The following is a 15,153-nucleotide window of genomic DNA, read 5'->3' on the forward strand; positions in this document are numbered from 1 at the left end:
AGAATGGAATCTAATTTAACAACAGTATTTCAAGAAAGAGAGTTGGATCAGTGTAGACAGCTCTAAGAAAATGGTCTTTTTACCTTTTTCCTAACTGCAGCTGCTAGAAATGTGCAAAAGCTGCATAAAAATGATATCATAATGCACAGTATTGCATTGCAATATTGTAAGGGCTTCCAGTAGATCCATGCGATAGCCACACCTGCTTGGAAATCTAATCATTTTATCCCAAAAATGTTCTGGAAGACAGCAAATGCTTGCCTAAGCAGAAAAAGTAGTTCATATATTATATATGAATTTGCAATAGTTTACATGCTCCACATGAACATTACAGGTAGGTGCACATAGTGCACATTAAGGGAAGCAGTTTCTTCCACTTTCAAGTACATTAATCTACCTCATACAAAGGCTTTATTACTGTGTGATAGTAGTAGCCATACAGAAAACTAGCACAAAGACTTCTGCTCATCTACCAAGTGTGTAACTTCTGGGAGTAGATGAGATTTCAGCGACTGTGACCATATCAGAGGGGGGTGGCTAAGAAAAACCCTTGCATGAACAAAGACTGAAAAGACCAGGCTTGTAACATTCAGAGGGAAATGAGCAAGGAAAGACATGAAAGATAAGTTAGAGCAGGCATGATAAAAGATCATAAAATAATGAATGACTTAGCTAGAACAAAGTTTCTAGTTCCTTAATACAAGGACAAGGCAACACAGACAAAAAACCATCAGGACTATGAAAAGGAACTGTTTTTCATAGACAATTGGATCATGGAACTTTTTAACCCAGACAGTCAATGAAACAGAATGTAAGGAGCCATGGATGTGGGTATTAAAGCTGTCTGGATGATTTTGAAGAAGGGACAGTAATTAAGATCTTTCAGGATTAAGCTAATTTCTAATGATTTGGGAAATCAGCAAGAGAGCTAGAGTAGATAAAGTGAAGGATGGGAGATTATGTCCTGTCATCTGTCTTCAAATTTCTTATATTTTCCTTCGGAAAGAACAGAAAGATGTGGGGGGGTTTTGTGACAGAGCTGATGGTTGAATACCCCTCAATATGAGGCAGTGCTTCACAAACAAATATGTAATCACTTTCTACATTCAAGTAGAAAGTGTCATCACTTTCTATATTCAAGAGAATATTCAAGCCAAATAATGATTTAGCACAAACAAAAAATGCAACCCTGTGAATTCAAGAGACATAAGTTATAGCAGTTTTAAGTAAAGGAACTGCCCACATGGAGCTCAGATCAATAAAATAGATACAACTGTAAGAATAAAAGATGAAGACATTATAAACAAGAAGTTTACAAAGAAATGGTAGCCTTCTGCATCAGCTGGAACTCCATTCCCACAGTATCTAAAATACTCTCCTGAACAAGCTTGTCCTGTGCTATTTCTGTCTGCACAAATGTTGTGCTCACGCTTTTCAGTTACTTGAGACAGTTATTTTTTCAGGACCTCCAGTCAGACTCTACCAATCCTGTAGCCTCCTAATCATTTTATCATCTCAGTTTTCTAGACTATTTTCTTTTTATGCTTCTAGTCAAGAGATGACCAAAGCAGACCATGGTATTTCCAGCAGATAGCAGCAGCATACACTACAGTACATATTACATCCTCTGTGATGGGATACCTCTATGTTTGCAGCCTTGACATTATGCTGAGTGGAGGCAAAAATACCACCTCAGGGGCCCTCTTGTTTGCCAAGGACTCATATTCAGTCATTTTTCAGTCATAACCTAGGAATAGGTTGGGTTATACAATTGATGACACTTCCCCTTCTCTTTCTGTCTGTACTGCTGGAAGTCACACATCATGGCAGAAGTTTCAAGCATCATACAAGGTTGTAGTTTTGAGGAAGATAGAAAATAATAAATTAATAGAGCAACTTTTTTACAAAGAGAGTAGGAATGGCTCTTAGCTTACCTGCATCCTTGTTCCAAACAGCAAGGACTCGGAAAATGAAGGCACTAAAGGTAGCTGCAAAGAAACCTCTCCAATAATTGCGCACAGCAAAGTAAGTAGAAGTGACCTCAATGCTGAAAAGAACCCCTGGAAAGAGGTGGAAAGGGAGCAAAGTTAAAATCAGAAGTGTAATGTTAGAAGCATGAGAGAGGCTTCTAAGTAGTCTTCTAGAGCAGTGGTATCCACACTTCTTTGATCACTCACCCCTACCAATAAAAGATTTTTGAGCATGTACCCCCCAATATATGTGTATTTATTTAAAAATTATATACATGTACTACTGTACTACTATATTATGTACAATATAAAACATACACAAAAAATAGAAATTTTAAAAGGATGAGATAAAAGAGGAAATAAAATTTTTAAAAAGAATGTTTTATTTAACGGAACAAACAAATTTTGTCCTCACTAAAAATATCGATATTGATAATAATATTGATATTCTTCTTTGGTTTTGAAAATCTTGGTTTAACACTTTGTTACATGCTGACAGATGCTTGTCATCATGGAATAGATCATCAGATTTTTCGTAGAAGAAAAGGTCTTTAAATTCAACAACTCTTTTAATGAGCACATGTCTGTATGGTACAAAGGATTGTCATGGTCACTCCCCATCTCATTATGAAGTATTGTAAAGATTCTACTGTTTCAAGGTCTTGTTTTTATGAAATTAACCACATCGATGACATTCTGTAGCACTTTGTGCATGTCTGGCTCCCATTTCTTTGCTGCAATAGCTTGCCTATGAACAATGCAGTGAATGAATTTCAGGTGTGGTGCTATCTATGTAACCTTACCATGTAATCCTTTTCTTATGCCAGTCAAAGCAGCTGCTCCACTTGCACAGCTTTTCATTAAAACATTTTTATTAAAGAAGTAATTTACTGTTGAGAGTATAGCTTCTCTCGTAGATCTTTCCTTTAGTGGCTCACAGAAAAGTAGTTCTTCATGTATTTCACTATTGAAACAGAATCTAGCAAATACCATAAGCTGAGACATGTTAGAAACATCTGTACTTTCATTCAGCTGCGTAGCAAGCCTCTCACACTGTGTAATTTGTACTGATACTTGTTGCTTCAAACCTTCAGCAATGTTTTCTATGCATCTTCCAACAGTGTTTGCTGACAAAGGAATGCATTTATTTTGACACTGTATTGTCTTCTGTGTATTATTTCAGCCATTTTTACTGTGGCAGAACGAACAAGTGTTTCCCCAGTGGTATGTGGCTTTTTGTCTTTTGTTACAAAGCAAGAAATCTCAAAGGAGGCTTCTATACATGTATCATTAAGGTCAGTGGAATTTTGTAAGGTACTGGATTTTTTTGTAAGGTACTGAATGTCACATAGCTTAAAACATTGATGAAGAAATTGTAGAGATTTGTCTTCATGTTCTGGATGCTTAGTTTTTAAATGTCTTGCTAATTCCGATGGCTTCATAGTGCCATTAGCTAACTTCCCAAAGCACAATATACAGTTAGGGTGAGGTTCGTCATTAACAATAGTGCATGTAAATCCATATTTAAATGTCCTTTGATAATTTTTTTTTCCCAACTTCTTGTCAGACCTGATTAGCTGGTCATTGTTTGTACGTCATAATGTGGCTGAGCCTGTACAAGGAGTAGGAGAAGTGTCAGCTCTGCTATTTTCTTGTCAATCATCTGTGCTTGCATTATTAGTATTATCTTCAATCTGCAGTTTCTTTGAAGGAATCTTTTTAATCCACTTGTCCATTTTGTGAGGGTTAGTTTAGTTAACATTAGATAATATAATCCATAAATCACTTAAGTGGGCACACACTGATGGCAATACATTGCAATATGCCGAAAGTGAGCAAATGAGTGAGCCTCCGCATTGTGACATCTCATGCACTGTATGTGACAAGTGGCCATCTGACATACGGACTGAGTGAGGACACCACCGCCAATATGCATACTGAATATTAGTAAATCTTAATTTATTTTTAATTTTTTTAAGATTCAATAAAAAAATAAAAATTCCAATATTTCCTTCCCACACCCCAGTGGATCATCTTGCGCAGTCCCTGGGGTAGGCACATCCCAATTTGGAGACCACTGTTCTAGAGAGCCTTCCCTTCTTGCCTCCAGAAGGCTGACAACATGGAAGAAAGACTGTGTCAGAGAAGCTGGGAGGTTGGTAACGCTAACAGCAAGCTTCTTTGTTCAAAGTAGACGACAGATCAAAATTACAGTGCAGGAAAGGGGAGAGGAGAACAGGACTAGGCAGGATAGGATTTAGGTACCTGAGAAAAAGGAAACAGAACAGCCACTTGCCTCCAAGTGGTGTCCCAAAGCAGCAGCCGACCCCCACAGCACAACCCACAGTCAGGACATCTGTGTAATAATATGGCTGCTACTGGTGAAAGAGACAAAGAGAGACAGACAAACAGAAGAAAGAAGGAAAGAAAGCAGAGAGTGAGTAACAGAATTGGCAGGTATGCTGTCACACAGCTTTGTCACCAGTGTCAGAGTTACAGCTATATTTATCTTCTCCCTTCTGGATGGTTTCAAAATACTCAAAAGACAAGACCTGGCACAAGACAGGCATATACCTGGAATCACATCTTCAAGACATGTGGAGAAGGCAGCATCTACTCTTTCACTGAAACATGCACATTTCTATCACTGTAGGAGAAATGTCTCCTGAAAAATCCTCCAGAGGGTGGAGGGTGCATAAGTATGTTTTACTCCATCTCTTTTACTTTGTCAAGCAATCTCAGGATACACATGTTCCAGAGAGTGCCTCAAAAAAGCCACCCTGTGAGTTTGTGTGCACAAGGAGCATGCATGTCCAGAACTGAGTGTGGACAGATACCGAAGGTCCTGTCACCTCAGGTGGGTGAGCGGGTAGTAGATCACCTAGTAAAGCATTGTGCTGTCCTGGTGAAAACAAACATGATAATAAAAGGAAATGTAAGGTATAAAAGGTAGAGTCTATCCTGAGACAGTTTTGGAAGACATAGAGCTGTTGAAAGGGAAAAAATACTCTTCCACTCTTTCTCCAAGATTTGTCCCTGAAGTGCCTAAGAAGGGTGAAATGTGAGCAGGTAGATTTTATTTTATTTTGTCTAAATTCTAGGTGCTGTGTAATGCACCAGTGTTAAAGCCTGTGTATTTGGTACTTTCTACTATCATATGTTCCCAAAGTAGCCTGTTAGATTTCCCACGAGAGTTCTGAGAAAGGTTGGTCCTGTGTTATGGTGGGAATCTCAGTGGCCACACTAAATTCTAATGCCACAACACCATGAATTCCTGTTTACCTGAGCAGGTGTTTGATAGAGCTTCAACCAAAAGGTATCTGAAGGCTACCTCTGCACAACCCAGCATAAAAGGGCCATGGACCATTCCCTGTCCTTATCCACAGCTTTGTCCTAGGTAACTTGTGGGCCCTAGCAGTTCCTCTGTGGCCTTAAGACATAATCATGTCCAGAATAGGGGTGGCATTCAGTTCAAAGTGTCTGGAATAGTGGGAGGGTTGTGTTATAGCCCACCAGCATAGTGATTAACAGCTTGAAACTGAGGGTGCATGCAACGTGGCCTGCAGTATGGCAAGAAGTTGAAGGTGCAAATCCTGATGGGACAGTGTTGATGAACAGCATGAGATAGAGAGACCTATAGCAACCACTGAGAACAGCCTGTGGCATATGGCATCTTCCAGGACCCAGCACTGTGTCAGAGTGATGGTGCTGTGTGGCAGTATAGGAGTAGCCAGACAGACCAAAACAAACACAAAGAGTACCAGAGTGCACTCAGAAAAAGTAAGCTGGGCACCTTTTGTTTGTCAAGGGCTAAATTGGCTTTTCAAATCTGTTTTGAGGGCTCTTCATTAATACACAGGGTGGTGTTCACACCAAGAAGTTATACACCATGGGCAATACGATGTGAAGTTGCAAGCTATATCCTGGACTAATGTCAGCAAAAGATTACATGACTGCCAGGTAATGGAAATCACATTCGGCAATTTGGTGTGAATCCATAAGAGGAACCCAACTAGGGCTGCAAAAGCTGTGATAATTTTCAGTTTGTTCCCATACTACAATGTTATCACAGACTCACAGCAAGTTTCAGTCTGGAAGATATGTCTGAATGCTTCTTCTCCAACTCTGCTCAGAGCTGGGCTAACTTCAAGGCTAGATCAGGGTGCTCAGGATCAGGGTGCTAGGTGAGCCTAGGTGTGGAGATTCCTCAGTCTCTCTTGACACCTATGCCACCCTGAACCACCTTTGGGGAAAGGGGAGAAATTTTTTTTATGCATAGATAGAATTTCCCTTGTTGCAAGTTGTGCCTGTTGTCTCTTGTCCTTTCAGTGTTCTCTGAGAAGAGTTTGACTATTTTGTCTCTCTAATATCTCCTTTAGCTACAGAAGACAGCAATTAGACTACTTCCCTTTATCCTTCTCTTTTCTTCTCTAGCCTCTCCTAGTGAACTATGTATAATGTGTCCTGCGGTCTTGGTGACTATATTCATTCCAGGTACAGAGAAAGAAACAAGAACTGTAGGCTGTTATGCAAGGTTTTGGGGGGTTGGGGTTTTTTTTGCATTCTTTTTTCACCATTAAGAGAGATACCATTCTCCTGCATACTACCAATGGTTCCACCTGACTGTGGTCTAATCCTTGGTTCTGAACCTGGTTTCTCTCAAGGTTTTTGGCAGACTTAACAAATTTTGCCTTGAAGCCTCAGGCTTCGGCTCAGGCTGTCCCCAACTTGCCATATTGCCCACATATACACAGCTCTCAGCCTCTCTCTTGCTGAACCTGATTTTCTTCCTGGCACATCTTTTCTCAAGTATTCAACTGAGGAACCTCCGATTTGTAGCTTACAAACAATGTTCCTTTTTTTTTTTAATAACAAACCAGAGTAAATATCATTATTATTGTTTATGCAAGACCATGTTGCTTTGTCAGCTAACTTATCCATTTGAAGACTAACAGGAAAATAGTGCAAGGAAGAAATAAAAACAACCTAGAAAAAGCATCACGTTTCAAAAACTTCTTAAACTTCTGGGCACAATAACTGTGGAGAGAGGTTTGGTACAGTGCATGGGGGGAGAGTGAAATGAAGGCACAACAAAGAATGGAGAACATTTTAAGACAAACTATTTATGCATATATTTCCACTGTTTTAGGAAGTTCCTATGTGCCTCTGGCACATATGCTGATTAAGGAAATTTCATGAATGAGAAGACTAGTACAAATGTGAGGGGAGGTAGGCAAATTTCCACATTTCTCTTTACAGCAGGATCATAGAAAGGTGGGAAGGGACCACTGGATGTGTCTCCTCCAACTGGCTGCTCAGAGTTGTGCTAATTCCAAGGCTATATCAGGTTCTTGGCCCGGTGAGTCCTGAACATCTCCAAAGATGGAGATTCCCTGGACCCTCTGGGCATCTGTGCCAGTGCTGAACCACCCTTGGGGGAGGGGAACATATTTTCTTTATACACAGTCAGAATTTCCCTGGTTGCAAGTTGCGCTCATCGCCTCTTGCACTCTGCTGCTCTGAAAAAAGCCTGGATCAGTCTTCACTAAAATCCCCTTTTAGGTGGTTGATGACATCAGTTAGACCATCCCCCTTTAGCCTTTTCTCCTTTAGGCTGAGCAAACCCAGCTTCTTCAGCTTGTCCTCATATACTGTTACTTCAACCTCCCAGCCATCTTACTGGCCCTTCACACCTCTCTTATATGGGGAGCCCAAAACTTTACACAGTGATATTTCTGTTCTCCAGTCCACTGATAAACTATTAATACAGTAGTTTCCTGTTCACATTGTCACTTCTTGTCATACTTGCCATCATCTCCTGCCCTTAGATGTTGCTACTCCTTACATGAATTTTTTTTTAAATTTCTGTCCCCTAGTAGATCCCTGTTGATTTTCTGTACAGCCCTTGGTGCTCTCCAGGTTGAACAATGTCCATGGCAGGCAGGACTGAACAAGCTGTATCATTAGAAATCAGCACATTAATAGGTGTCACTTTTCCTATAACCTTCCCTTTCTTTCACTGCCACCAGTTACACGTGAAAAGACAGAACTCATGTTGCTAGAGTGGAGAGGTATCTGCGGAGAACCTTTCCTGAGACCAGGAAATCTCACAGCAAGAGGCTAAATAAGCTGTACATTAAATGTCACATATAGGAAGACACTTGCCTCCAAGAGGAGCCCCGAAGCAACATCCAACTCCAACTGCACAAGCCGCCACCAGGAAGTCGAACTGCCTATGCACATTCTGGAACAGAGAGTGCAGCCAGAGAAGAGCATGCTGGGGTTAGAGGAAGCAAAGCCAGGGGGTTAGGATCCAGAACAATGAAACAAAGCAACAGCCAGCAGCAGATTCAGCCATTGCTATTACAAATAGCAGACTCTACACACTTTAGTGCGGTCTTTAGTACTGTCAGCTGGTTTTCAGCAGTGACACTGGTTCTTATGCACATACAGGATCTACTCAACTAGAACAGCGCCTCCCATTGTTGTATTACACAGCCAGTTTCTGCTAAAAAAATGTATGTAAAGCAGTTCCTACGTTTATCTATATATGAAGTTAATAAATTTTTTTTATACAACTAGTCAGTGATCAGCCTGCAGAGGCTGTTCTGCGACAGCAAAAGCCTAGAGACAGTGTCAGTGTCTATAATTACCAATGCCGTATAAATTTGGCTTAAAGACAAATTGATCTTTGTCTGCAGCTACTTTTTTATACAATGATCACAGCTCAAAGGTATCGGCATCATGAGATTGAAAAATGCATATTCCTAACCAGCCTCTGTGTAATTGGTAGGTACCATTGGTGGTCCTGTACAGTTATTTGACTGTATATCTGGCCTCCCACTACCACTTTCTTTGGCTTGTATTTTACTGCTCTAAAGCAGCACAGTGAACTTCAATCCATATGTTTCTTCTGTATTTTGTGGCCTACCAATACTCTCCTATGTGTCTTAGGAGTTCAACCTGTGGAAAAGCTGTATGCAGAGACATGTGCCTTACCTCATACACACCACAGAAGATTGACATGAACTTGCTGAGTACTGCTGCACAGATGCTGGCAATATGCACAAAAGGACCCTGCAAGAGAAGGGGAGGAGGAAATCAGAGAGGGTTACCCTCTGGTTACTGACAACCATTTAGCCATTGAAGATCTCATAATTTCTCTTTGGTCATCTCAGCCAGTACTCCAATCTTCTTTTTTTCCCCTCTCAAAGATTACCTGACTTGAGTTCTTTGATGTTTTCTATATCAAGCCTTTCAAAGTGGAAGGAAAATGGCCAATGGAAGATAAGCATTGCTGGAAAGAGCAGAACTTTGAGATGAGAAATGGTGGCAAAAGAAAGAAAACATTTATAGACTATTCTTCCACAGACAACTCCTCCCACCTCCCAGACCATGGCCACTACTGCACATGAAAACATCAATATTTACCTCTTTCCCCACAGGCATGCCACTTCCAAGCCCAGCTGTGAGGCCCACAACTTTGGCCAAAAAAGCTTTGAGAGTGAGATACTCCTTGAGGACCACTCCCCTCATAATGGTCTTGAGCTCTGGGATCCCAGACCCTGAAAACAACAGCAGAGCAGGGGATGAACAAAACCTGCAGGCAAATGGAATAAGAAAAACGAGACAGACAGAAACAGATCTTGCCATGCCTTCTGCCCTCACCAACAGCCTGTGGAGAGACGAGGTGGCAGAAAATGGCCGCAAACAGAATAAGAACAAGTGGGTACGTGACCCACGCCAGATACTGCATAGGAACATTCGGGTGCAGCGCTCTGTACATCCACTTGTAGGCTGTAGACAGACAAACAAAGAAGTTGTCAGTAATCACAGCTGCTCCAAACAGGTTGGTAGACATCAAAGAATCACACACTTGCTAAATCTGCCCATGCTAAATCTCCCTGAGAAATGCTATCCTAAAGTCCTCATTTTCTAAGACAAGCCTTGTTACATTTTGAGTATGAGTTCTCAAATAAAGCAGGCATTTTGCAGGAATGGATAGAAGTGGCTCCCTGTTCTGAAATACTATTAATACCTGTGCCCAAATGTGGTGTAAGAGGGGTGTTACATGCAGTTGTGAGAATGAATCACTGCACAGCATCTTTTCATTTGGCAGCCTGAGGGCCTTATGTGGGTCCTGAAGGACAGTAAAGTGGTCCACCAATAGCTAGTGCCCTCTGCTCCATCTCAATCACATGAAAAATCATTCCTTCATAAAAAACTATCTTAAAAGGCTGAATTTCATGAAGGGAGCTATGCCAACTGTTAAAACAGCAGTGATACCATTGTTTAGCTAGGCACAACAGCATGAGCTGCCAAGAATCCAAACTGAACTGCAGCTCCTGTGCAGTTCATCTTCTTTGTCTGAGCCGGCTCCACACACAACAGGAGGCTGAGACTTGGTGGAGGGAAAGGAAAAAAACCACAAAGGACTCTGCTGCAGTGAGTATAAAGGACAGGGGCTCTCTGAAACTGGTAGGGTAAGCCAGATGCCTGGTAGATGGGGAAGCTCTAGAGGGAGGAACACGGGACTGAAGGAATATTGGGAGCTTTGAGGAACCGCAGTGTCTGGTGGACATGAGCAGCCAAGAGTGCTGAGAGGAAAGGGTTTGTGAGCATATGCAGATGAGGACTGGGACACTGAGGTTAAGGACAAAGAAAGAGTGCACTTAACAAGATGGGGGCAATGTGTGCACACTGAGATAGGGTCAAGGGTACTAAAAAATCTTGTTATAGCTGGCAAAGGGGAAAGAGACCACAGCAAAAATGCAGGGAAGGGATATAAGACAGTGAGTAGGAGATCTTTGTGAAAACAGCCAAAGGAGGGAGCATTGTGTGGCCAGGTAGCAGGAAACTGCAGGGCAAAATTGGAAAGAACAATAATGAGGTAAAGGCAGAAACAGTGTCAGGAGGGCATCTAGGAGCCCCTTCCCCTCCCCATCCCCTGTGTGCTCAATATTCCTGGGGACAATGGGAACCAGTATAATAGGAAGGACCACAGTACCACTTCCCTGTGCCCTACATATTTAAGGGAGCAGGGGGGAAACGGAGTCAAAATAATGGTTTGACTCATCATACATATATCCTTTGGTTCTGCCTGCTTATTTCCAAATTTTTTCCCGCCATCCCTTTAAAGAACATTTTCTTTACTATATTGCAAGTACTTCAAACTTCCCAGGCAGGGAGGGGTGAGAATGGGACACTGATATTAAAGGAGGAGGAACATTGGTCACTGGGCTTTGTAAAACATTTGTATCATCTACAGTGTGCTTTTGCAACATCTGAACGGGACCCACCCTGTAGGCTCTTTGCACTGGCATAGTCCATTCCCCAGCTCACCAACGCCATGACCAGACCCAACAGAATCAAGAAAATCCAGTCTTCTCCAAGCTTCTTGGTAACATATTTCTGGATGCGTCTAGCACAGTCTGTGGAGGGGAGAGTGAACCAGAAAAACTGAGGAAACATAGATGAAGCCTCTCTGTCTCTCCTCTCCTATGCTGAGAGTTGACTACAATAAAGATTTATTTGGAAACATTATGTGCTTTGTGTTGAAGGACTGGTACCCATCCCTCTCTTATACAGTCCTGCAAAATCTTATGCTGCTTAAAAAAAAAAAAAAAGGTGGGGGGGAGCAGGGCAGAATTCAACATCTTAGGCACTAGCAGCAAAAATTTGACACAAGTCCTTTTCCTCCTGTTACAGAGATCTGTTGTAGAATAAATTATTAACTTGGGACTGGTCTTTTTTTCCAACCAGATTTTGGCTTTTCCTACAATGAAACCTTCTATGAAAAAAACTTTTCAATCCACTGTGATTCCTTTTCCTTCCTTCCCTGCTTCTCCCCAGTCACAATTTTCTTGTCTTTTTGGCCTTGCTTAAATTCCATCTCTATGGCTGGCCTACCCAATAGCTGGTCATAGGGCAATGAAAGATTAATTGTCCCTACCTTGACATTTGGAATATTGCTCTTCTTTGATCTCTACTTGACTCTCATGTTTCAGGGGTCTTTCATTGTTCTTTTGGACCTGCTTCTTATTCAGTAGTTTTGCTGCTTCCTTCTCTGCAAAGTCGGTTATCTGGTCTGTGTATTGGCCATAAAGCTAGAGGAGCAGAATGCAAGAGAGATCAAAAGGCAAGGCAAGGCAAGTGCTCCTTCACAAATAGCATTAAAGATGAAAAGGTAGATCTACTAAAAGTCCGAGGTGCAGACCCAAATGTACCCAAGCAGGGAGACAGAGACACAGAAGCTCTCAGACAGATGCAGCTCATCTATTATTATTTTTTTTTAATTTTATTTTTCCTTTCTGGTTCTCTCTTCCTTATCTCTCCAAAATCTTTTCATCACCTTTTTGGGAGTACAAGTTATGATCACAGAAAATTAATTGCTTTCAAACATTCTGAGAAAGAGCTGGGTGTGGTATGAAGAGATCGAGCAGGCTTTCTGAAGGTACAAAAGAAGGTCAAAACTGTTCACATTAAGGCTGCCACCCCCAGGGCTGTCTCACAGATTTCAGCAGCACTGTAAAACATCTCTAAAGGTTTTGAGAGGTATTACACTATCAAACAGGCTGCAGAAATGTCCTGCATCTGTTCCTCCTGCTGCCAAGGAATGCTTAACAGGACACCCAGCCACTGATGGCGCCCGCAGAGGAAAAGAAGCAGCATCAGCTCAGAAATATTACAGGGTACTGCACACATCCTCCCATTATTTACCCAAATCTTCATGGTAAGTCCTCACATATCTCCAGTTTCTCAGAATTTCTAACTACTTAATCTAGTCTTTGTCTTCATATACTAATCTTGACATGCAATTGGTTACATGCATTCACAACTAGCTACATGCATTTACCAATGACATTTCATACACGGATCTGTAGTGCACTTGGCAGTTGTGCCGTCTTGTCAACAAGATCTCCAGGGAGCTTGAAGGATCCTGACTGTGTCCCCGTGTTTGTTTATCAGATTCCCTGAAGAGAAGCTATCTTACCTCATTCTTTCAAAGTATAGGTGGGGAAGGTTGGCATTTGACAAGCAGAGAATAAGCCTCTTTACCTCACATCTCCTTCAATGAACCAGGTTTGGCTTTACTTGAGATCAGGCTGTCACCTGATGCATGGCACTTCCCACCTGCAAGAAGGTGACTCTTTGCTTCCTGCCCAGCACAACATCTGCTTCTCTAAGATTTTCTGAGTGGCAGCAGGAGTGTGAGAAATGCCTTGATCAGCAAAACCAGACACTTCAGCTGGAGAATTACAAGACATATGAGCAGTGCCATGCACTTAGGAGACATTTCTATTTGACAACTTTGTGTCTCCTCCTTTCAAACTGACACAGGAGATGTTGCTGCTGTTACCTTGAGATCAAATAGATTTAGAGACTCAAAGAAAGATTTACACTGGAAGGCACCTCTGGAGGTTTCTAGTCCAAGCCTCTGCTCATAGCTTGTAAACTGCAAAGCCATATCAGGCTGCTCATGACCTTGTCCAGGCAACTCCTAAACATCTCCAAGGGTAGAAATTCCCCAGATTCTCAGCACCTGTTTCAGTGCTCTACCAATTCATGTTTCCACGTAACAAATATGACCAAAGGTCCTAAGTAGTTTATTTGCATATATTCCTCAAGAGACACTTGAATCATGTGAAATAGCTCCTTTCAAAAAGTGTTTTTCACAGAACACACACCTAGGCTTTTTAAATCATCCTGTTCTTAAGGTGGCTTATCTGCTGTCTCTTAAAGAAATTGATCCTATATGAACATCTGAAAGTATTCTTCCCTTCATCACTGATTGGAAGCTGACAAATTTAATTTAACCACATGATTATCAACACACTCTAGGCAAACTAAGCAATGCATACTCTGCAGTGAGGCATGGCCATGGTCTGACCCCCAATAATACAGACAGGACAGTGAAACATCAGGTTGAAGAACTTCATATACAAGGTAAGCTGTCATATACAGAATCCAGTCCTAAACAGCAGACTGCTCCTTTTTTTCTCTCACTGTGTCTGTTTCAGCCAGAAATGCCAATTACTAGCAGATTTTAGACAAATGCATCTTCACATCACCTCAGCTAATGTTTCATTGCCTTTACACGGTCATGAGGGGTGGATTTATATCAAATACAGATTAATCCAAACTATGAACTCAAACCCATGCCAAGTATGATGTTCAAATTAGAGTCTTCCATCTGCCCAGATGGAACAGCATGGCAGTATAATAGTATGACTGGTAAAAATCCTCATACTGTATCCTAGTTCACTGCTTCTATCTGGCTGGAAAACGGTGCACTCAGGATGTTGGAAAAAAGGAGTTAGTCTCCAGACATAAAAATGAAGGTTCTGTCCTGGAGAACAAGTTAGTCTCAACTCACTTAAAGAATGCTTCATACATGTGCTTTGCTCCTCCAGGACTTTGGCACTATTTAAAAGGGTAGGAGATTTTGGGACAGAGAAAGAATTTGGAAATCGGAGGATGACCTTAAAGCAAAATTAGGTTAGGCAATAAATATGCACTCCATTAGAAGACATGTAAAACTAAAAATATAACACAGTAGGACTTAGACTGTTCCTTCTTCTGATGCTCCTTCTCTAACACAAGGAACACAGGGTTTATGAGCACCAGAGAAACTGGAGTGAATTTTAAAATGTATCAATTACCACTTAAAGGGTTGAGCCAGAAAAGGTACTACCATGCCTAGCTTAGCTAAATGCTGAGTGATACCATGATAACAGTGCAAAACCAGCTGAACCACTAAAGGGGGGGGGGGGGGAACCCCAAAAGCATCCAGGGAGAAAGCACAACCAGAGTAAAGTTCATTTTGAGGGAGGAAGCATTTAATAATTTTTAAATGTAAACCAGCAGGGTTTGTCTTTCCAAAAAGATGGGGAAGTTTCATTTCTTGAGTAATGGGGGAAACACCACACAGAATCTGAGGGGGAAAGTATGTACAGCACCACAATCTCAAGACTTTTCTGGGAGCTATTTTCTGAGAACTCAGCACCTGCATAAAACTGCCCTCTCCTCACAGGCCAAAGCCTAAGCTATTTCCCATGCCATTCAGATTGAACAGTATGTTCTCCACAGCATACTCCGGTCCTGAAATTCCTTCCCCCAGCACTGTCAGTGCATACTGTTTTTAATCTGCTGCTCCTGGCCATTGAGGCAGCCTTGGGCTCTA

General features: G+C 41.5%; 1 protein-coding gene across 1 annotated transcript in view; it reads right to left on the reverse strand.

The window, feature by feature from the left end:
• The window catches only part of CLCN1 (chloride voltage-gated channel 1), a 68,309-nt gene that overhangs the window by 19,839 nt on the left and 33,317 nt on the right, over window positions 1-15,153 (reverse strand). The window contains exons 3-9 of the mRNA XM_074810781.1: window positions 11,923-12,076; window positions 11,270-11,401; window positions 9,639-9,767; window positions 9,402-9,535; window positions 8,970-9,047; window positions 4,267-4,345; window positions 1,935-2,060 (exon numbers count right to left, since the gene is read on the reverse strand). Of these exons, the coding sequence (XP_074666882.1) occupies window positions 1,935-2,060; window positions 4,267-4,345; window positions 8,970-9,047; window positions 9,402-9,535; window positions 9,639-9,767; window positions 11,270-11,401; window positions 11,923-12,076 (832 nt within the window). The remainder of the gene's footprint in view (window positions 1-1,934; window positions 2,061-4,266; window positions 4,346-8,969; window positions 9,048-9,401; window positions 9,536-9,638; window positions 9,768-11,269; window positions 11,402-11,922; window positions 12,077-15,153) is intronic.

Source organism: Strix aluco, chromosome 2 (assembly GCF_031877795.1).
Source record: "Strix aluco isolate bStrAlu1 chromosome 2, bStrAlu1.hap1, whole genome shotgun sequence".
Taxonomy (NCBI): Eukaryota; Metazoa; Chordata; class Aves; order Strigiformes; family Strigidae; genus Strix; species Strix aluco.